Below are 24,135 nucleotides of genomic sequence, written 5' to 3'. Positions count from 1 at the left end.
ACATACACTCAATTAGTATTTGGTAGCATTGCCTTTAAATTGTTTAACTTGGGTCAAACGTTTCGGGTAGCCTTCTACAAGCTTCCCACAATAAGTTGGGAAAATGTTGGCCCATTCCTCCTGACAGAACTGGTGTAACTGAGTCAGGTTTGTAGGCCTCCTTGCTCGCACACGCTTTTTCAGTTCTGCCCACAAATGTTCTATAGGATTGAGGTCAGGGCTTTGTGATGGCCACTCCAATATCTTGACTTTGTTGTCCTTAAGCCATTTTGCCACAACTTTGGAAGTATGCATTGTCCATTTGGAAGACCCATTTGAAACCAAGTTTTAACTTCCTGACTGATGTCTTGCTCATGATGCCATCTATTTTGTGAAGTGCACCAGTCCTTCCTGCATCAAAGCACCCTCACAGCATGATGCTGCCACCCCCGTGCTTCACGGTTGGGATGGTGTTCTTCGGCTTGCAAACAAACCCCTTTTTCCTCCAAACATAACAATGGTCATTATGGCCAAACAGTTCTATATTTGTTTCATCAGACCAGAGGACATTTCTCCAAAAAGTACGATCTTTGTCCCCATGTGCAGTTGCAAACCGTAGTCTGGCTTTTTATGGTGGTTTTGGAGCAGTGGCTTCTTCCTTGCTGAGCGGCCTTTCAGGTTATGTTGATATTGTTGATAGTATGAAAAAATGTATACACTCACTAACTGTAAGTCGCTCTGGATAAGAGCGTCTGCTAAATGACTAAAATGTAAATGTAAATATAGGACTCGTTTTACTGTGGATATAGATACTTTTGTACCCGTTTCCTCCAGCATCTTCACAAGGTCCTTTGCTGTTGTTCTGGGATTGATTTGCACTTTTCGCACCAAAGTACGTTCATCTCTAGGGGACAGAACGTGTCTCCTTCCTGAGCAGTATGACGGCTGCGTGGTCCCATGGTGTTTATACTTGCGTACTATTGTTTGTACAGATGAACGTGGTACCTTCAGGCGTTTGGAAATTGCTCCCAAGGATGAACCAGACTTGTGGAGGTCTAAAAAAAATTTCTGAGGTCTTGGCTGATTTCTTTTGATTTTCCCATGATGTCAAGCAAAGAGGCACTGAGTTTGAAGGTAGGCCTTGAAATACATCCACAGATACACCTCCAATTGACTCAAATCATGTCAATTAGTCTATCAGAAGCTTCTAAAGCCATGACATCATTTTCTGGAATTTTCCTAGCTGTTTAAAGGCACAGTCAACTTAGTGTATGTAAACTGGAATTGTGATACTGTGAATTATAAGTGAAATAATCTGTCTGTAAACAATTGTTGGAAAAATGAATTGTGTCATGCACAAAGTAGATGTCCTAACCGACTTGCCAAAACTAAAGTTTGTTAACAAGAAATTTGTGGAGTGGTTGAAAAACAAGTTTTAATGACTCCAACCTAAATGTATGTAAACTTCCGACTTCAACTGTAAAATAAATTTCTTCACATGCCATTGTGTAATAACTGTGGGACATATCTATCAACAGGAATATGTGCTTGTAATCGCTAGAAACATGAAACATTTTCAATCTTAAAAAATATATATACACTATATCAGGGGTAGGCAACCCTGTTCCTGGAGTGCCGCAGGTACTGCAGGATTTTGTTCCAACTAGACACAACACCGGACCGACTGAGCTAATTGATAAATTCAGTGATTGCCTAAATTCAACACACCTGGTCTTTTAGGTCGGTTAAATCAAAAACATGAAGCGCCTGCGGCACTCCAGGACCAGGGTTGCCTACCCCTGCACTATATATACACAAAAGTATGTGGACACACCTTCAAATTAGTGGATTCAGCTATTTCAGCCACTCCTGTTGCTGACAGGTGTATAAAACCAAGCACACAGCCATGCAATCTCCGTAGACAAACATTGGCAGTAGAATGGCATTACTGAAGAGCTCAGTAACTTTCAACATGGCACTGTCATAGGATGCCACCTTTCCAACAAGTCAGTTCATCAAATTTCTGCCCTGCTAGAGCTGCCCTGGTCAACTGTAAGTGATGTTATTGTAAAGTGGAAACGTGTAGGAACAACAACGGCTCAGCCGCGAAGTGGTAGGCCACACAAGTTCATAGAATGGGACCGCCGAGTGCTGAAGCGCGTAAAAATCGTCTGTCCTCGGTTGCAACACTCACTACCGAGTTCCAAACTGCCTCTGGAAGCAACGTCAGCACAAGAACTGTTCGCCGGGAGCTTCATGAAATGGGTTTCCATGACTGAGCAGCCACACACAAGCCTAAGGTCACCATGCGCAGTGCCAAGCGTCGACTGGAGTGGTGTAAAGCTCGCCGCCATTGGCCTCTGGAGCAGTGGAAACACGTTCTCTGGAGTGATGAATCATGCTTCACCATCTGGCAGTCCAACGGACGAATCTGGGTTTGGCGGATGCCAGGAGAACGCTACCTGCTCCAATGCATAGTGCCAACTGTAAAGCTTAGCGGAGGAGGAATAATGGTCTGTTTTTCATGGTTCGTGCTATGGCCCCTTAGTTCCAGTGAAGGGAAATCTTAACGCTACAGCATACAATTACATTCTAGATTCTGTGCTTCCAACTTTGTGGCAACAGTTTGAGGAAGGCCCTTTCCTGTTTCAGCATGACAATGCCCCGTGCACAAAGCAAGGTCCATACAGAAATGGTTTGTCGAGATCGGTGTCGAAGAACTTGAGTGGCCTGCACAGAGCCCTGACCTCAACCCCATCGAACACCTTTGGGATTAATTGGAACGCTGACTACGAGCCAGGCCTAATCGCCCAACATCAGTGCCTGACCTCACTAATGCTCTTGTGGCTGAATGGAAGCAAGTCCCCGCAGCAATGTTACAACAGTGGAAAGCCTTCCCAGAAGAGTGGAGGCTGTTATAGCAGCAAAGGGGGGACCAACTCCATATTAATGCCCATGATTTTGGAATGAGATGTTCGACAAGCAAGTGTCCACATACTTTTGGTAATGTAATGTGTATATATATATATATATATATATATATATTATTATTTTCAACCTGAGTTTGGCGCTAAATGAGGGGATGACTTTACAGGCACCTCCAGTGCGCATGGTCACACCAAAGACAGTACAGTAACTATGAAGATAGGCTTCTCCAATAGAAATCCCTGATCACACTTGTAGGCAATGTCATGGCGACGTTGGCTAGCTAAGCTCATGCGCAGAAACACGTCATCCGATCTAACAGTCAGTCACAATTTACCCATGATATCAAACACGGCCATTGACTTCTCAAACCCCAAACCCCGGCCTGGTCTGCAGAGTCTACTTTGCAAGCGTTCCCGGAAGTATTACGATGTTGCGCCTCTGGGTTTAGAAACTCACACCACTACAATCACATTGAAGTTGTGTGTTTCGTAAATCAATTATACATTTTTATGCTAAAGAAGTAATCTTGGATTGGATGATCTTTCGATGCAGTGATTGATTGAATCCAGTGGCAGACCCCGGGGCCAAGCAAGCAACACCAGTTAAACCACTCCTCTGTCTCACTAGTGTTTTCAAATATAAAATCCAATAAGTAATTGTATGTGTTAATATTGCGATGATTTTACTGTTTTATGTGTAAATAGTGCAGTGATCGGTCAAATTTGCAATCCCTCGCATAATATGCAGGGAATTGATGATTTAGCTAAAAGATATGCGATCACAGAATCTTAGAATCGCAAACTCCTGGAGGGACTTATATGGTTAAATAATGGTTAAGCGGTGTTATAGCCTTCACAAACAAGCAGTAGGCCTATCCTTGACTCTATTGATTTGCCAATGTGGAACAAGAGCTTGTTAAAACACAAACAAATGATCAGCAAATATTAGGGACAGCTTTACTCTCCAATAGATCTATGGCACTGCAGTGCAGAAGGCAACTCTAATGAGTGCATTTTGTCCCCTTGAATGGACCAATACCACTTGAAAGCGCTGTGTTACAGGCCATCTTTCATGGGCCTACTAATCTTTGTCCTCTAACAGCTTGTATATACCTCTAGTGCATGTTTTTGGGGTTCAGTATTCTGGGCCACCTGTGCATGGTACTGGAAGAGGTCCAGTGTGCATGTGTAAAGTAACCAGGCAGGATTTTGGACTGTTTGAGATAGAGGGCAACAAGCCACCTGCCACAGGGGCTTGCCCTCTCTGGGCCCCAAGTCCTTGCTTTTAACTGGTTGCCAAGCTGGGGCTTCTTTCATGTGTGCCTGAGCTCTAAGACGTTAGCAAATATTGAACAAGGCTTGGTCCAGACTCAAATGCATCGGTTGTCACAGAGTCACCGCTGTTATGCAGAGAAGATCAGTGTGTGAGCATCGCCAGGCCTGTTGTATTAGCATCCGTGTGTGGACAAAGCTGTTGTTGATTCTCAGCAAACATAAATGCTCACTTTTGATGAGCTTAGGCTTTACCATGCTGCATGGTAAACAAATGAGATGAATGAAACAGAGCCTGGATATGTTTTCTACAGACAAGTGATGCAGTGATTGGATGTTAGTGCTGGTGATCAGTAGTAGTAGTAGATCACAGCCATAGCCTGCATTCTTTACTCAGACTCCATGACACAGAATCCATCTGTATCATATTGTTTGACCAAGAGAAATATGCACATCAAGGCATTCCTGTGTATGTACTTTCCTCTTAATTTCTGTAGCTACAGAATGTAAAAATGTTAGACATACTGTACAGTCACTATCATCTTTTGGGACCATTAGTGACCTACTGTTCCTTTGTTTTGACACTTCCATAACTTGAGGATTTCCATGTCCACACTGTAGGCCTGTTTGTTTGATCAACAAATGATCTGTATTTCTGTAAAGTGGAGAATGATAGTCATTGTGCTTTTACTTTACCTTTGTAAATTGTCTGTGAAGAATAGTAACGACTAGCCCAACAATGTACTCTTATAGAGTGTATCCTCAGAGGAGGAAGAGGATGACCATCCTACTCAGTGAATTTCAGAAGAAAAATAAATAGTGAAACATTAAAAAAGTTATACTTTTTAGATGAAACTATATTAAATATATTCACATCACCAAATAACTGATTAAAACACACTGTTTTGCAATGAAGGTCTACAGTAGCCTCAATAGCACTCTCTAGGTTAGCACCATGGTGTAGCCACAGGACAGCTATTTTCTGTCCTTCTCTGGGTACAGACTTCAATACAAAACCTAGGAGGCTCATGGTTGTCACTCCCTTCCATAGACTTACACAGTAATTGAGATGACTTCCTGAGGACGTCCTTCAACCTATCAGAGCTCTTGCAGCATGAACTGACATGTTGTTCATCCAATCAAAGGATCAGAGAATGAATCTAGTACTGAAAGTGTATGCTACAGCTAGCTAGCACTGCAGTGCATAAAGTGTGTTGAGTAGTTGACTCAAAGAGAGAAAGACAATAGTTGAACAAATACATTTCTTAAATTCTTTGGGAGAAGCAGCAGAGAGAGCTAGCTATATTTCGTTGTATTTTTTTTCTTCTTCTTCTTAGTTTACCTTTCACTTACTAATGCAGATAATTTAGCCTACTCAACAACCTAACACAAACAGAGATTAATGCTATTTTGTGTGCCAGAACAGCCGAAAGAACCCTCACCAAAGTCCAAAACGAACAAAAACGTCACAAAATGTTGTCATAATATATGCACAAACTCTTCTGAACTGTTTCGGCTGGAAAGAATGCGGATGCTTTTAGCAGTACAAGCTAGCAATTCCCCATTTTCACTAGTGTACAGATTATAGCTAAATAACTAGTGGAGGAATGTACATGCCATAAAGAAATAATACCTTGCGGTAAATAAGACCTCATGTGTAAGCAGTTACAACAAATTACAGTTTACACATATTCTCTATACATATACAAATTCTTGGGCATGAGGCCGCCATGTGCAAATCAATTGGCTAGCAAAAATACCATAACTCGGTGTGCTAAAGTAAAAACGACATAACACAATATACAACAAGGAAATATGCATTATGATAAGGTACTGTTGCATGAACACAAACCTCTACAAAGTTATTGTAAGTAAGGAAACAACAAAGGCAATGTGTGCGTCAGGGGAAATTCCCTGCTGCATTCAACAAGTTAGGGCAGGTTCTGACCCAGAGAATATGCAAATGTCTGTATATGCAGAAACAGGTGAGTGACGTAGCACCCAGAATGGCAGAGAATATTGTACACTAACCCTATAAAGTTGTGTAATGACTTAACCTTTTTGTTTTTTGAAAATGATGTCTCGCTGATATGAAAGATGCACTCCTTATGTTTCCAAAACCGTACCGCAAGCAATGTGTGTTCACATTCAGACCGAGTGTCAGGGCTCTTAACAAAAATTCCCCGGGAAGACGATACCTTCATCAATATGCGCTAAAGGTAGTTTGCGTCTATGAATGCGGTAAGTAAAGACATACCGGCTAGTCCACCACTTAAACCTGCTGTTGGTGGACAGAAAGCATGACCTTGTGATGAAACTCACCTGGTTGGACCATAGATATGAAAAGGGTGGAACTGGTGTGGCCTGTTTGGCGTTGCTGTTGCTCTCCACCAATCGTCAAACCTGTCTTGAAGCAAGATCATGTATTTATAAGTTCCTTCACAAGGGACTTCCTCATTTTCACCATACTATTGTTTAATGGCAATCAACTCACTAGCTCTCTGGAAGTTTCAGACAACATACTTGGAACATATTTATATTTCCTTTCTGTGAGGTCGTGAAGCAGCGGTGTACTGTCTAAACAGGTATGTGGATGTTTCTTCATATTTAATTATGTAATATGATGATAATTTGTTAAAGGCCCAATGCAGCCGTTTTATATAAATATCAAATTATTTCTGAGTAACAAGTACCTTACTGTACATTTTTCCATTAAAATTGTAAAAAAAAAGAAACAAAAGCAAAAAAGTATTTATCAAGCCAGAATTTTGCTAGGAGTGATCTGAGTGGGGAGGGGAAAACTGAAAACTAGCTGTTATTGGCAGAAAGGTTTGGAACTCTCTTTGTTATTGGTCTATGAACTTATTTAACACCTGGTGATGTCACCAGGCAAGCCGAAAGTCCACCCATGCAAAACCTGCTGATTAGAAGGTCCTGTGTAGATTGTATTTTCAACCAGCAACTATCAGGAAAAAACACTGATCAAATTGTTTTACCCTTTTACAGTGTTTCTTTCATTAGCTGTTGTACAATAGGATACAAAACACAGGAAAAACTTAATTTTGACTGCACTGGGCCTTTAACCATTCTCTATCGGATATGCTATGAACACTACTTCTTTGATGAGAACCCAGAAATGTGCGTACACACTAAGCTAACATATGGAATTGTCTTAAGATGGTCATACCATGGATCATTTAGCTATTTGATTTAGCATTTTAGGACCCCTTTAGGTATAAAATATATATATTTCAAAATTATTTGATAAAATATAGCATTTAGTCTTTACTACTATAGCCCATAGAAACGCATTGAATAACATTTTAGTCATTTAGCAGACGCTCTTATCCAGAGCGACTTACAGTTAGTGAGTGCATACATTTTTCATACTGGTCCCCCGTGGGAATCGAACCAACAACCCTGACGTTGCAAGCGCCATGCTCTACCAACTGAGCTACACGGGACTCCACAATAACACATTCATAAATGGCAAAAAAGACAGTAAAATAATAAATCGCAAGGAATAAGGTTTTGAAGTGTCTGTCCTATATCTAGGACATATAATAAAGCCCAGGAAATATATATATATTTACACATATTTAACCCCTTATTTTTGTTCGCACAAACTACCTCCATACTTCCATTCATTTGTATGGGTTACCTTCAGACGACTCCCGTGACACTTGTGGGGGTCGTAGAGCAAAACAGAGAACACCATCGTGTTCGTGAGAGTCTCCCCTTCCAAACCGTTTGGACACTACATATGTTTTGGTGAGAAGACTGAGTTCGGGATGTTTCATGGTCTGACAAACACCTCTGTAACTTGGCCATCTTCCACCACAGATGCGGAAGGCGGACATAAGCGGATGCGGTGGATTGAGACGCAGTCCATGCAAAAAATATCTCTAGCTTAAACTGATGGATTTTGATGGGGATTTTTTTATTATATTACTTAGATTGACCCACAGGTGGTCGATATACTGTTAAGGATTAACCAAGAACGCTGTCATTTTATCTTATCTTTGCAGTCTCTGTGTGAAAGGGTGTAGCCTGCCTTCTGCATCACTCAGCATGGGCCCCAAGAAGAAAACTGTCTGGGGGAAGCTGTGTGAGAAGACCAAGACCCAGTTCAACAACATAAAGAAGAAGACAACCCCGGGGAAGCTGGAGAAGAAAAAGCCCCTGCATTACAGACGCAGTATGTCAGTGCCGGACCTGAGGTTTGTTCAGGAGGCTGAACCCTCTTCAGCAGAAAGTGCATTCTCCACAGCCTCGGATGCCATCTTATTTGGCAGCTCCTCAGGCTCCAGTGATAACGCCTCTAATATCTCAGTCCCTCTGTTAATGGACAGGCTGACTGCAACTGATGCAGGCCCCTCAGGTAGAAAGACTGTGTATGATTTGGCTTTCATAGATAACATGAATGTGTCTGTTTCTAGAATGAGTGCACCTGTGGAGACACAAACTCTCTATGATGAATCAGAAGGGGAGGACATGGCGACCTTTATGGGCAGAATCCACATGCCATCAGACAAATGGAATACACCTGCAGAGAGATCAACTTCTTCTGCTTCGTCTACTTCAGCAGAAAGAGTAAAAACACCAGTGGACAGAGGGAACCCACCCATACCTACCCCGAGATCAAATGCTCCAAATATACATGTGCCCACAACAAGATTGACTTCATCAGTGGAGAGAATTCATATTTCTACAGAAAGATTGTTCTTCTCTGAAGACAGAGTGGCTGCTAGGGACCGAGTGAGTGCATCTGCTGAAAGATCTGCTTCTTCTGTCTCTGACCAAACAAACCTAGTTACAGAGAGACTGTCTGCTTCAAGGGAGCGAGGGAAACAACCAGCAGAAGTGAAATGGTCTGTTCCTCCAAATCCACAGGACAGATTGAACATCCCTCCAGATAGATGGTCTCTGCCAGTGGACAGGGTGGACAGGATGGGCACCCCGGACAGGATGGGCACCCCTGCGGACAGTGTGGATGGTTCTGCGTGTGGAACCCCATTAGAGAAACAATCCTACACGTTCTGGCCCACTGACTCTGAGGACCTGGATATGACAGAGCCCCCCCTCTCCACAGACATCAGAGACATCTTCTGCAGGGAGCTTCAGGAAGACATTGAGGTCAGATGACACACTAATATTGTACTTAATCATACCCTCCACAAATATAGTTATAGGCCTACTGCATACAGTGTAAAGTCAAAATACAGACTAAAAGACAGATTTCACACACGTTTTGATAGAAAATAAAAGTGCCTATGTCACAGTAACACAGGATACTTTAGTGACCATAAGACAGTATGTTTGACGCAGTGTATTTTCACTGTCATCTCATTAGCATGAACATTTGCAAGCTCTCTTTTCACATTCAAATAATATGGTCTGGTTTTCACACCCTTGAGCTGTTATGCCTGCTCTCTGCCTCAAGGTTTTCTATGACCAGTCTCTAGATCCATTACAATAGATATGCTTAAAGTCATGGATTGTGCTTAAGATAATGCTTCATTGGTTCTTTGTCAGAAATCTCATTGCAGATAGCAACAGATAGCAATCCCAATACTCAGATATGACGTCAAATAGAAGCAAACATTTTCTAGAAGCTTTTGTGTAGACCTGAAGTCACTTACATTGTATTATCTGTGGATCTGTCTAATTGTTGTGGCCAGAAACTTGCTGATCTAACTAGTTGCAGGTACAGTTATAGTAAGTTCAACAGTGGTCAAGAACGATGACCGAACATTATAACATGTAACTTTGTTCCATACTTTGATATGCTTACATTCTTTCTCCCGTAGTTACCCAATGAGCACAATGACTTCTATGCCCAGCCCTTGCAGGATCAAGCAGGCAACAATGTGAGTACTGGACTTCAAAACCTTATCAATGATAATGGACAACCCTAAGGCTTAAGACTATAGAGCATCATATTAATGTGGTTCCTTTCATTGAAAGGCTATGGCAGCGGGGAGCCCACCTGTTCCTATTCAGAAGTACCTCCTCACCATCAACCTGAAGGAGGGCAGGAACCTGGTCATCAGAGACCGCAACGGTAAGTGTATGGAAAATACCTGGTACTTCTGGAGGTCTACATATGGATGAATGCAATGTCTGAGGCATGCTGGGTATATTTATATATACATACATACTTACAATTTGAGGAGTATATTATAATGAGTCAGATGATGACAAAGTAATTCATCATATTTACTTTGCTGATCTTAAAAAACAATTGTGGAAGCACATACAGTACAAAGGTCACCTACCTGTGTCTAATGTATTTTTGACAGTGATTACAGCATGCTGTTCTTGTTCATTGTCATATTTTCACCTGTGTAAAGACATATTTTCGTATCACAGGAGTAGATTAGCTGCCCTAAACAGTATGTTTTTACTGTTTTAGACAAACTGAAGCAGAGCAATTGAGATTATGTATTTGGTGAAACTGTCCCTCAAATTGTTTGCTTTACTATGGTAATTTCCAATAGAAACTGTGTTCCACTTTCACTCAACACTAATCCCGCCCTGACTTTCAGGGTGTCTCATACACACAGAAGTCACACAGAGGGAAATGTTATGTGGTCTATGTGTAGGCCTAATGACAATGCTTTTGATCAATGCTACTTGTTACAAGTGTTTACTGTTTACAAGTGAAGGTCCCTGTCAAACGTTGTTGGTGAAGAGCAGGGAGACACTGGAAAGGCATGCAGTCAGACCTGATTTGGTCTCTGTCGCCAAAACACACCTAGGAGCCTTCCCTTATGAAAGCACACCCTGCTCCACTCCATATTAGCAGTTACACTACAGAGGTTACATGGGTATGGTATCTTAGATATGTTTCTGTCACTTTGGAAAATATGGATCATCTTCATATTATGCAGAAGTGTATTTTGCCAGCCAAGCTCCACCACAGTATTCCTAGTGGTGTGCTGAATAGATTGCGAAGCACTGTGGTGGTTTCTATGTAAGCAAACAAATTATGTGGTGTGGTTTTCATAACCAATGCAAATTTAGAGGCTAAAAGTCAGTTGGAGAGTGCATGCAATGTTTCGCTGCTGCTGGCAAACTATTTTCCTTCTACAAATGACAAGCTGCCACCTGCTGGAGGTTTCCTAAAATACATCATAAGATGTTCTTGCCTTTTTACTGTAATTCATAGTGTTTTGAACCCCTGAAAGGAAATCCCTGATCTTACACCACTATGGTTTGAAGACTTGTTGGAATGTCATTATATAGCATTCTGTCATATTCTACACAGATTAGATCAGGGATGAACTGTTTTTGGAACTCAGTCGGGGTCTCTACTTACTGTTGAGAGATAGAATAATAGAATACACAAGGTGCAATTTCGAAATGTGGTTGTGCATCAGCAGTTTTTCTCTTGTTATATCAGTCACTGACAGCCACTCAATTAGCCATGTCAGCTAACATAAATTAGTCTAGCGAGCTATCTAAACTTGTAGTAATGATGGCCGAATACCGACCGTTCACGCAGGGCACGTGCCCAGGGGCCCTGATCTCGAGGGGGCCCCAATTGATTTTGTTAGTCACTCTCACTCAGATATCACATTAATATGGCATAAGTCAGGAAATTAGCTTTAAAACTGCAAACATTTCTCTCCACCCCATGGCAAAATGGATAGAATTGCAGGAAATTAGCTGTAAAACTGGAGAAATAAATCTCTGCCCCATGGCAAAATTAGTAGAATTTTTATTTGATCTTTATTTAACTAGGCAAGTCAGTTAAGAACAAATTATTATTTACAATGACGGCCTACACCGGACAAACCCAGACGACGCTGGGCCAATTGTGCGCCGCCCTATGGGACTCCCAATCACGGCCGGTTGTGATACAGCCTGCAATCGAACCAGGGGGTCTGTAATGACGCCTCAAGCACTGAGATGCAGTGCCTTAGACCACTGCGCCACTCGGGAGCCCAGAATTGCATGAAATGTGTTATAGAATTGCTCTCTTCCCCATGGCAAAAATTTGTAAAATAGCAGAAAACTTGCTTTAAAACTGCAAACTGTTCTCTACGCACCATGGCAAAATGTGTAGAATTGCAGGTAATTAACTTTAAAACATAAACTTTTCTTGTGCTGTCAAGACGGGCCAGCAAAATGTTTTGCCACCCGCAAGGTGGGGGAGCTTGGCCCCAGTGATGGAAGCTTGACCCAGTGATGTACTGGGCCGTACGCATTACCCTCTGTAACGCCTTGCGGTCGGAGGCCGAGCAGTTGCCATACCAGGTGGTGATGCTCTCGATGTTGCAGTTGTATAACTTTTTAAGGCTCTGAGGACTCATGCCACATTTTTTCAGTCTCCTGAAATAGCCGTTGTCGTGCCCTCTTCACGACTGTCTTGGTGTGTTTGGACCATGATAGTTTGTTGGTGATGTGGACACCAAGGAACTTGAAGCTCTCAACCTGCTCCACTACAGCCCCTTCGATGAGAATGGGGGCGTGCTCAGCCCTCCTTTTCCTGTCTCCTTTGTCTTGATCACGTTGAGGAGAGGTTTTTGTGCTGGCACCACGCTTCCAGGGAGTACAAGAGGGCACTAAGCACTCACCCCTGAGGGTCCCCCGTGTTGAGGATCAGCGTGGCAGATGTGTTGTTGCCTACCCTTACCACCTGGGGGACGACCCGTCAGGAAGTCCAGGATCCAGTTGCAGAGGGAGGAGTTTAGTCCCAGAGTCCTTAGCTTAGTGATGAGCTTTGAGGGCACTATGGTGTTGAACGCTGAGCTGTAGTCAATGAACAGCATTCTCACTTAGGCATTCCTTTTGTCCAGGTGGTAAAGGGCAGTGTTGAGTGCAATAGAGATTGCGTCATCTGTGGATCTGTTCTGGCGGTATGCATATTGGAGTGGGTCTAGGGTTTCTGGGATGATGGTGTTGATGTGAGCCATGACCAGCCTTTCAAAGCACTTCATGGCTACAGATGTGAGTGCTACGGGTCGGTAGTCATTTAGGCAGGTTACCTTGGTGTTCTTGGGCACAGGGACTATGGTGGTCTGCTTGAAACATGTAGGTATTACAGACTCGGCCAGGGACAGGTTGAAAATGTCAGTGAAGACACTTGCCAGTTGGTCAGCACATGCTCGGAGTACACATCCTGGTAATCCTTCTGGCCCTGCGGCCTTGTGAATGTTGACCTGTTTAAAGGTCTTGCTCACATCGGCTACGGCGAGTGTGATCACACAGTCGTCCGGAACAGCTGGTGGTCTCATGCATGCTTTAGTGTTGCTTGCCTCGAAGCGCTCATAGTAATTTAGTTCGTCTGGTAGGCTTGTGTCACTGGGCAGCTCACAGCTGGGCTTCCCTTTGTAGTCCGTAATAGTTTGCAAGCCCTGCCACATCCGACGAGCATCGGAGCCGGTGTAGTAGGATTCAATCTTTTACTTGTATTTACGCTTTGCCTGTTTGATGGTTCCTCTGAGGGCATAGCAGGATTTCTTATAAGCATCCGGGTTAGACCCTGCTCCTTGAAAGCGGCAGCTCTACCCTTTAGCTCAGTGCAGATGTTGCCTGTAATCCATGGCTTCTGGTTGGGGTATGTATGTACGGTGACTGTGGGGACAACGTCATCGATGCACTTATTGATGAAGCCGGTGACTGATGTGGTATACTCCTCAATGCCATCCCGGAACATATTCCAGTCTGTGCTAGCAAAACAGTCCTGTAGCTTTGGATCTGCGTCATCTGACCACTTCTGTATTAAGCGGGTCACTGGTACTTCCAGCTTTAGTTTTTAGTTTTTGCTTGTAAGCAGGAATCATGAGGATAGAATTATGTAGCCCTCCGCTTGTGCTGGTTTCTTGTGTGACTGCGGCCATGGCTTTCCTGGCCTTGTTGTCTCGAGCCACAGCTCCCTGCTAGTTGAGACCTTACTTTTCCTGACAGGATGTCACCATGATGATGATGCAATCCCCACACGCCTCTCCACTGTTTGCCCAACAATCAACACAGTGCTAGAGACCCACCAACACCATCCACTGTCATTACATATTCTAAAAGGACCCTTGCCACCAGCCCCCACTTTTATTTTTTTGTTCTCCCTTTTTTTTGCCGTTAATTTCCATCGTCACCGTTCTCAGTCACGCCAGATCTTTTCTTCTCACTGGCTGCCACATTCTCCTCCTGTCAAGTTGCCTGGAGGTTTCCCTGTCACAGACTGGCAGGGCGGAGCTGCTGTGGGTCCTGCCTGCCTTTGGGAGATGTTCATTTGGAGTGGGGAGCTGACAGGCCTGACAGCCCATCCCCGCAGGGCCTTTGTCATGTGATTCAAGCCTCCCTGCAGGCTCTCTCAAGCACCCCTTTATTCCTCCACACAAATGAAGGCATGGGTCTGGCTTTCATTTTTCAGCCAATCTGCATGCAATGGCTGAGACAAAGACACCCCGTCCCCCCACCCCACCACCAGGCAGACTTTCTTAACAGGCTTGGGAGATTAACACCGGTTGCTCCTGGTTTCTGGACTTTATTTGCTGGTTGTCTCATGCTGGCGAGAGTTTCTACTCTTTCACAATTAAACAGCTACATCCCTCTGTTTTCTGAAATAAATGTGGGGCGCACCTCCTCCCTGCATATCTCAGTCTCTCACACAACCGCTCTTTGATTTATCTAGCTGGGGGGGGGGGGGGGGGGTGCTGTGTGTGTGGTGCTAAATTGTGCAGATCTGTCTTGTGTCTTATATATTTAAAACAATTATGTGATATCTTTTTATACCGTTTTTGTACATTATGATACTCACCCCTTGGCAAGTATGATTTTGTTGATAATGCTATCATCTGATAATGGTTTTTATCTGCTATTATGTGAACATTAAATTTTTTTTCATTTTCTTTAGATACAAGTGATCCTTATGTCAAGTTCAAACTGGAAGGGAAGACGTTTTACAAAAGCAAAGTTGTGCATAAGAACCTGAATCCAAAATGGAGTGAGTCCTTCTCCTTCCCCCTGCAGGATTGGGAGCAGGTTGTCGACGTGAGGGTGAGTATCCCGTTAATCTGTTGTTTTGACTTATGTTGTCTAAGTAACACCTACACATGAACGGCAATGTACTTATATTGTCTTAAAAGTGACAGCTTGACACTATGATCATGTCATAGCTATGGCCTGCATAGGATACACAACTGGCATATAGTAACAGTTCATTGTGCCAAAGCCTGATTGACATACAGAAATCGTTTTTTATACTGAGTATGGTGTTTATAATTGTTGTAGGTCTATGATAAGGACCGTATCACTGATGAATTCATGGGTTCCAGCACGATTGTCATCAAAAACCTTGAATTAGACAAGTGAGTGATACACACACTACTAATCACTCAGCCTGTATATCATCTAGTAAACTGCAGAACTTCTTGTGTAGACTCAATTTGGGAAATTATTGTATACCCTGTCTGTGTCTCTATCTCTCTCTGTCCAGGACCAGTGAGATGGTGCTAAGTCTGGAGGACCCCAACAGTCTGGAGGATGACATGGGGGTCATCGTCATTGACACATGCCTAACTTTCAGAGATGCTACGATCAAAAGACCAGTAAGCCTCATTTGATCGGAGTCTCTAAATAATGTTACATCTCAGATTTTCAATCTCGATATTTTCAAATTTGTTCGTAAATGTTTATCTCCATTACAGAAATGGCACCAGAAAAAGAGAAGATTTAGGGTAGGACATTGAATTTTCTACTTTCTGCTTGCATATTTTTGTTGTAAATCTAATTCTAAAAAGTTTTCAATGCCAATATCGGCCAATGTGTCTATTGCTAGAATAGATATTCACAATACTAGTTATAGTAACAGTATACTCATCATTACTCGTCAGATGAGAAATCCAAATATTGCTGATATTGTGCCTAATAACCAGCAGCAGGGGGCAGTATATCACTGTATTATAAACGATGATCATGACAAAGAGTGAAGTCCTGTCCTAGGATTTTGGTTTTTGTGCACGCATTTTCAACCTTAATTGTGTGAAATAATGTATTTCTTAGTTAACGTCCTTGTCACATTGCCAACGACAAGTTTTGTATTTGGAATTGTATTGTGTAAATAATGTCAGACTAAACCATACATTAGAATGATCTAATCATGTTTACTTCATATTTACATGTTAACTAAGCACATTTAGGGGTAGAGCCTCTTTGAGGTTTAATATACAGTTCTATCTGTGATTTAGGCTGAAACTGGAGGCAGTTAAAGTGTTTTGTGTTTTAGACTGACGCTTCTCTCATTATGGTGATTGTGGGTTTATTCTCACACCTATTCACTTGCTACATCTGCCACAGTTTAATCTCCTGATAGGCCAGTAGACAATCTCCATTTTATGTTAAATAGATAAGAAATACAATACATTTCAGATACACATTGTATGCTCTGCAGATGGATAAATGGACAGACAAAGAGACATAAATGTGTGATCCGACTCTCCCGATGTTCCTCTGCTCAAATAATGGTGCAAATTTACACTTCTGCAGAGGCAGACGGCAGTGCCAAGATTTGTTGGTGGCAGTATGACTATGTTAATTTTGTGACACGATTGAATTAATATTTTTGACAAATTATAATATAAAATCCTGTTCCATTTGACACCTATCCTGGCGGCTGGGACTGAGCGCTAAGCTCTTAGTCATTCTTCATCTCCCAGTGCTACTCCCCACTCCTGTTCACTCTCAGCACAACTACCCCAGAGACAGTGAATGGAAACTGCCACAGTAAAACTCTGTCTCTGTGCGCTGTGTGATAGTGTTTCTGCACAGGAGGGGGCTGTGGGAGAGCGGGGGCTCTGCTGTTTGAGGCACGTTGCCAGTGTGAGATTCCGAAGATTCGTGACGCTGATCATTCCCAGGCATAGTGGGCAATAACACAGATGTTAGGATGTAATATCACAGCTGTGGATGGACAGAGCCGAGTTACCAGCCAAATGGACCTAGGTTTGAGCCCATCCTGCTCGTCCCCATGCTGTCCCACCATATGGAAGCAATCGCAGACCCCTTTTAGGACCAGGAATAGACTCTCTTTAGGGGCCACTTACAGTTAAGTTTTGTTGGCCGCTGAGATAGAAATGTGTCCAAGATAAACACTTGGCGGGCCCTGCTTTATGTCGCTCCTCCACTCCTCTATGTTCCTCCTCTGTAAAGAGGAGACGAGGGGTATTTATAGGGCCGAGCAGAGCTGTTCCGTGGTATTCCATGTTAATACAGTTCCCTGAGACGTACAGGCTTTGATCCCCAGCGGCCTGGGCCCTGGGTGGCGGTGTGTACAATGACCCTGGAGAGGAGGGGAGGGACGGGCTGGCAGGGGGCCATAGCTGGGGCTTTGCTGTTTGAAGCCGTGAAGGCCAGGGCAGCAGAGGGAGACAGAGTATCAAAAAGGTCGGAGCAGATTACAGCCCTGCTCATTAATTACAGTCAGCCCCACACATCCCCTCTCTCTCTGCTGTTTGTTTTGAAAGAGATGGCCTATCACTGCACAGGCTCAACGGAACTTTGAACACATATCAAGGCCTGTTTCTCCCACTCTGTAGAGCCTCAGTTCTATCTCTTTTTAAGCATTGTGATTTAAGGTGAAATTGGAGGCAGTTAAAGTGTTTTAGACTGACGCTTCTCTCATCATGGTGATTGTGGGTTTATTCTCACACCTATTCAGTCGCAACATCTGCCACAGTTTAATCTCCTGATAGGCCAGTATGACAATCTCCTTTTGATGTTAAATAGATACTCCCCGTCTTCCCCTGTGGCCCAGAAGGACTGTTGGATTTGGGAGGGGCTGTCCTTGATGTTTCTGTGTTCTGACATCCTGGACATCTTGTTCCTCTCATACCCTTCTAGCTGATTTTAGAGATTTGATTGGACAATTGAGATTTGTTTGTGATTTAGTGAAGAATAGACCAATGTGTATGCTGCATATGTCTATATGTCATTGCCAGGCTGTATGTACATCCCTGCACAATTTGCTGATGAGAGGGTTGTGTGGTTGGTTTGCATCATTACTCACTGCGGCCTGCTGTCTCCTGTGTAGTATGCCAAGTGTCCTGCCTCCCCACACTCTGTCTCTGGGTCTGTGATGAGTGGGACTGTCACAGCCAGGGACATCTGGCTGCTCTGCTCACTGACACCCCCCTCTCTCCATGAACCTCTCCTCTCCTCACTGGTGTGGCTCTGCTACATTCACTGGAGAAGGGCTAATGTGCTCAAACAGAAAAGAGGCTGTAGCCCATGCAGTCCACAGATGTGATGAGGTGCCAGACTTGAGGCGCCGGTGAATAGAGTGGGGTAGCCACTCAGAGGGTTTTGTCATGGAGGGTGTCCTAATGCAGCTGTGCGTCCATGTTTGTGTCTCCCAGGGAGGCCAGAACCAGAAGGGGGACCAGCCCCAGGATAAGGCCCAGACCCAGCGCTCGGCTGAGGCCACCAAGAAGAGCCAGCTGTGGAGTGGAGTGTATGGTATCACCCTGTTAGAGGGACAGGACATGCCTGAATACGGCCAGGGGGACGTCTATGTGCGCTACAGACTGGGAGAGCAGAAGTACAAGAGCAAGGTGAGCGTCTTTCTCCATCTATTAGTCCTTTTGCCTCCTCACTTCCTATTTTCTCTTCCCTTCCCCTTTGCACATGCTCTCCACCCTCCTTTCTGCTGCTCATTTCTTCCCCCTCCCTTTTCTCTTTCTCTTTTCTCTCTCTCTCCATCTCTCTCTCTCTCTCCTCTCTCTCCTTCTCGCTCTCTCTCCTTCTCTCTCTCTCCCTCCCTTTCTCTCAGCAGGTGCCTGTCAGTGTTTTACCTCCACCTTGGCTCACTGGGGCATGGCAGAGCAGCTCATTAGACTAGGCATCTCTCTGCACCACGCTCTCCTTCAGGTGGAGGGCTTCACTATGCTTCACTTGATTTGCATACCCAGCATGCCCTGCTCATCTACCTCTACTTGTTGGCCTCCCCCCTGATGATTCTGCAGCACGCCAGTCTTGTGTTCTCATGTCATTTCTCTGTAAACCTCTCTGGTTTTGTTTCTGCTTGTTTGTTTGTTGAACAAAGCTAATTCTAATTGGATGCTGTCAGTATTTATAATCCCAGAGAGGAGGCTGAAGAGCGCTCACACAAAAAACCCCTTCTCTCCTTCCCTCTCCTCTCCCTCGTCCTGGTCACACTGAATGAAAACTTAATCCACCTGTCATGTAGTCTCCGCTCACTGTGACACTGCATTAAACCTGACACCGCTCTGCATCATGCCGTGTGTGTTCCAGTGCCCACCCACACTACAATACTGTATCAGCACTCTGCTCTTTTTCGCTCTCCCTCAGAGCCTGTGCGTTCAGGCCAACCCTCGGTGGAGGGAGAAGTTTGACTTCAACAAGTATGAGGACTGGCTGGAGCCACTGCAGGTGGAGGTGTTTGCTAAGAGAGGCAGGAAGAGTGAGGTATCCTGGGGAATGTGAGTATGGCCTTGATTGTCTGATTGTTTGTTATCTTCTATGACAGTCATTGACTGTTCTTTAAAATGGACATTGTTCAGCCGTGATGTTGAAGGCTGATACCGTCTTGTGTGCAGGTTTGAGGTGGACCTGTCCAGGCTGCCAGTAAACACACAGCAGCTCTACACCCAAGTCCTGGACCCAGGCAAAGGCAGGCTGGTATTACTGGCCACCTTCAGCCCCTGCAGTGGGGTCTCCATATCAGACATTAACAAACCTCCCCTGGAACAGCCAGACGAGAGGGACCAAATCCTGGAGAAATATGTTAGTACCTTTAGGGACATATTACTACTTATTCATGCCACTTTTGACATTTTACATGCTTGAATTAGTAAGTGCTACAAGCAGACAAGTAAATACATTTCAAAAGCTATCTAGGATTACTAACCTGTGTTTATACATTTAACTAAGACTGTTTGTATCATTTTACCTTTGCAGAGTTTGAAGAACTCTCACATAAGTTTGAGGGAGGTTGGCTTCCTTCAAGTCAAGGTTGTCAATGCAACAGGTCTCACATCAACTGATCTCAATGGTGATATATCACTCCACTTTTAACCATTCCCATTTGAACTGGTTACTTTCTATGGCTGAGTCCATCTACAATTGCACACACAGTGTAACACAGCTTTGTTCTTTCTTTGCAGGGAAAAGTGATCCATTCTGTGTACTGGAGCTGGGGAACAGCAGGCTACAGACTCAGACCCTCTACAAAACACTCAACCCTGAGTGGAACAAAGTCTTTACATTGTAGATATGTTTTTCCTTGGTCTTATAGTGTACTTTGTAAACATTAATGCAAATTAATGTATTCATTCAGATCTGGACTAACTGGTTATCTGTTGACAGCCCAATAAAGGACATCCATGATGTGTTGGAGCTGACGGTCTTTGATGAAGACGGAGATAAAGCCCCAGACTTTGTGGGCAGAGTGGCCATTCCACTACTCACTGTAAGTTGGGGATCCTTTGATTCATAATAGGCTTATAGTTTATTAATTGACATTGACAAGTTGTAAAACATGTCATGGGTCAGAGAGGAGCATCTTCAGTAAATAGTAATGTGGTGCTATTGATTGACGTGCATTTACTAACGCTACAGGTTCAGAATGAACAGCAGGTCACCCGAGGGTTGAAGAATGAGAACTTGGGGGGTCCAGCCAAAGGTACCATCTCATTGGTGATGGAGGTCCACTATAATCCAGTAAGAATTCACTGGCTGATTCTATCTTAGCTCATGCGCTTTGACAATTGACCCAATCATATTACTTACTGACTTTTTACTGATTTCCTTTTCATTCATTTTCATTGGATTTTACAATTTGAAATATCTTTCTCAGGTTAGAGCCGGCATCAGAACATTCAAACCAAAAGAGGAAAAAATCCTGAAGGACAACACAACATTTTCCAAAAAGGTTTGCCTTCGCAATGAATGTCAGGCCTATAGAATCTAAAATGAATGATTTATACACATAAAGCATGGTTGTTACAGTTTGTTGGATGAAGGAGTACTGGAACATGCTCCTTATATCACAGAAACTAAGCTTCCACAGGCAAGCAGCATATTAGCTTTGATTGGTCATAGTCTAACTATTTGGCTCAAGGCAACAAACCAGAAAAGCCACACAGCAGCAAATAAGGCCTTGAATAAACCTGAATTTGAATCATACACATAAAGCTTTTATCAAATCATGCTAACTGCCATTTTGTTTGAATTATTTCCCATTAGGTCCTTGCCCAGAATATCTACCGAGTTCGGAAAATCACCCTGGCAGTGCTGCATACGTTACAGTACATTAAAAGCTGTTTTCAGTGGGAGAGCACGCAGCGGAGTATAATAGCCTTCCTGGTAAGTCATTGCCCCATGTTAATGAACTAGTGCTAAGCCTTGGGCTGTGCAATTTGTGTATCCTATTTCACTGCAGTACTATTTTAACACTTTCTTCTGTTCATCTGCAATAGATGATAGACCAGTATGTTCAGGTATAGGCCTACTTAGATTCTTGTTACTGTTTCTCAGTCACATGCTCCCAAGAATTGACACGGCCAGTCTTTATTCTCCATTCTGAATTTGAAAGCTGTGCTATAACCTTTAATTCAAACCCCACTTGGCTTCCTTCAGAGTTCTTCTGGCACTAGGGCTTTATGTGAAGGCCTTGGGTCTGGCTGTTTGGTCATCTGACTTCTTAGCTAAGCCCTCTCCCCCTGGGGACGGTGTTCGGGGAATCACAGTCTCTGCTCCTCTGTGTGGAGGAGTAGTGACAGTTGGCCTGGGAGATTTGAACCTTGTTTAAATGTCTGTTTAGCTGTTTTAATGAGGCGTTGTGATCTAATACCCTAAGCTGAAATAATATTTATTTCACCCCGTGAATCCCCCACCTTAAAGCACATGTAATGTCATGAATAAACGCATCCTCTTGCAATAAAGCCCTGGCAGCGTCAAGTCAGGGTGAGGAAGCGGTCACAGACAGGGTGTGTGAAGATCCCTTTCTTCACAGCCTTCATTCCTCTCTATGTTCTGTCTCGGGGCGACGTGTATTTCATACCTGGTGTATTCTATAAGGCCTGCTCACTGATCCTCAGGTGGATATCCCCTCAGGCAATGGCCATGCTCACGGTATCGGTACAGGTATGGACACAGACAGACAAGAAGACAGACTGGCAGACAGGAAGCTAAAGTATGCAGGCAGATAGACAGAGACTGGGAGGGAGAAAGGCAGGTAGTCAGCGATGCAGGCAGGCAGGAGGGTAGGCGGGGTGACGGGTGACAGGTCAGCGGGATAGGTCCATCTCCTGGCCCCAACCTATAATTAGATGCTCTGCAGGCCACCAGGGTGTGTGGTGGCACACTCTAATCTTTCATTTCCACTTCCACTACACCTGCTGTTCAAGACCAGCCCATAAATAGGGAGATCAGAGGAGGGAAAAACAGGGATTACTCTCTGGCATACTGTGACCAGAAATATGTACTTTTTTTTGGGCGTGTATGTACCTAAAGATTAACACATTTAAATGTTTAGTTGATTTTGTGTAAGTGCTCCTGTTGCAGGGACTGAAATGGTTTATTTGTGTTGTTCTAAAATGTGTTATCTTGATTGTGAGTAAGATGGACAGTTTGTGGACAGCACAGCGGTACCCATGCAGTTCTATTTAGAGACAGACACACTGCAATAGAGCAGTCTGGCTATCTGCAGTCCACTGAGCCCTATGCTTTCCTCTGGAATGAGGTGTGCTTCCCAAAGCGCTAGTGTCAAAGGTGTCTGCCGAGACTTGCCTGAGGAGAGAGTGAATCAGCCTGCTGATAAATAAGTAGTGTTATCACCCACTCACCAGCAGATAGAGAGTTAGACTGGAGAAAAGTTCTGATTTCTAATCAGGCATCGCATCCTCAACACCTCACTGCATGAAGAACAGCAACAATCATAACCTGAATATGGCCTTTGGAGCAACAGTCAAAGAGAACTATTGAGTAAAAACACAAACAGACAAAAGCCTTGCCATGTGAGACGAGAGTGCAGCCAAGGGGCCTTTACAGCCATTACAAGCCCAGTGGCGTACCACTACACACACTAGCACCCTGGCCCTCTGTGGGGTCAGCCACAGCACAGCCACACGATGGCCACTCCTCCTCCCATCATAATTTGCAATTCAATTTGTGTTTGGAGCTGTCTGAAGCAGCATGCCACCGTGTGCCTTAATGAAAGCAGCTACCTCTCCTATATTTATATCTTTAGGCACTGGTAATAAGGTAACTGATTCAGACACTGACAGATGGCCTCTGCTTGCCTCTAAGATGTGCATAATTAGAGGATTGTCTTCTCTTTTCTACAGCAGCACTCTGCTTCTGCTGCTTCTCAGAATATGCCGCTAGGAACGGCTGCAGTGTAGGCTTAGACTTTAATATACATTACAATACATTATTTATCAGCCAGACAGACCATTGCTGCCGTTTTACACCACATGCATCCTGTAATGCATTACCGCTGATGTGGTTTCATCCCTGGACTGTGGGATCTGCCACTAGTGCCTTACCAGAAAGCCTTAGCCACCAAGCCACTGTAAGTCCCGTAGGCTAATGCTCTGACCTGCTCACAACATGCAGTATACATTGTTGCTCAAAAGAAGCAGTCAATTCAGGGAATGTCGATCTTCGTGTGTGTATTATGAAATACCTTTTGGTATGTGTGAAGTATTTTTTGTTTGGATGAGAGATTTGTCTCACAAAAGGAACAGTGTAATCTAGTCTTCCATAAGCTGTATTGGCAATGTTTCAACCCTTAGGTCTGCATCAGGTCTGGTCCATGTTAACAGAGGTAATTATGGAGAATATCATTTAAAACAAAAACTTCTCAGGCACATAACTTTTCCCTTCAATTGGCCAGCAGCATTTCACCCTGCATCCCACTGCTGGCTTGCCTCTGGAGCTAAGCAGGGTTGGTCCCTGGATGGGAGACCAGATGCTGCTGGAAGTGGTGTTG

The 24,135-nt window shown here is 43.8% G+C and overlaps 1 protein-coding gene across 6 annotated transcripts in view; it reads left to right on the top strand.

Moving 5' to 3' along the window:
- The window catches only part of LOC311137412 (multiple C2 and transmembrane domain-containing protein 2-like), a 46,375-nt gene that overhangs the window by 415 nt on the left and 21,825 nt on the right, over window positions 1-24,135 (top strand). For 3 of the 6 annotated variants that reach the window (XM_084171892.1, XM_084171890.1, XM_084171889.1), the window contains exons 2-17: window positions 8,207-9,314; window positions 9,989-10,048; window positions 10,146-10,242; window positions 15,040-15,182; window positions 15,417-15,493; window positions 15,622-15,733; window positions 15,833-15,862; window positions 18,539-18,733; window positions 19,491-19,621; window positions 19,739-19,925; window positions 20,100-20,193; window positions 20,306-20,408; window positions 20,508-20,610; window positions 20,760-20,861; window positions 20,998-21,072; window positions 21,387-21,506. In XM_084171892.1, coding sequence (XP_084028018.1) covers window positions 8,250-9,314; window positions 9,989-10,048; window positions 10,146-10,242; window positions 15,040-15,182; window positions 15,417-15,493; window positions 15,622-15,733; window positions 15,833-15,862; window positions 18,539-18,733; window positions 19,491-19,621; window positions 19,739-19,925; window positions 20,100-20,193; window positions 20,306-20,408; window positions 20,508-20,610; window positions 20,760-20,861; window positions 20,998-21,072; window positions 21,387-21,506 — 2,694 coding nt within the window. In that variant the 5' untranslated portion in view covers window positions 8,207-8,249. Of the gene's footprint in view, window positions 1-6,199; window positions 6,764-8,206; window positions 9,315-9,988; window positions 10,049-10,145; window positions 10,243-15,039; window positions 15,183-15,416; window positions 15,494-15,621; window positions 15,734-15,832; window positions 15,863-18,538; window positions 18,734-19,490; window positions 19,622-19,738; window positions 19,926-20,099; window positions 20,194-20,305; window positions 20,409-20,507; window positions 20,611-20,759; window positions 20,862-20,997; window positions 21,073-21,386; window positions 21,507-24,135 lie in introns of those variants that run through there. The other 3 variants (XM_084171894.1, XM_084171893.1, XM_084171891.1) reach the window with 3 other exon arrangements.

This window comes from Coregonus lavaretus (assembly GCF_964263955.1).
Source record: "Coregonus lavaretus genome assembly, chromosome: 11".
Taxonomy (NCBI): domain Eukaryota; kingdom Metazoa; phylum Chordata; class Actinopteri; order Salmoniformes; family Salmonidae; genus Coregonus; species Coregonus lavaretus.
The sequence above is the reverse complement of the archived record's forward strand: the minus strand, read 5'-3'. Positions and strand labels throughout refer to the sequence as shown.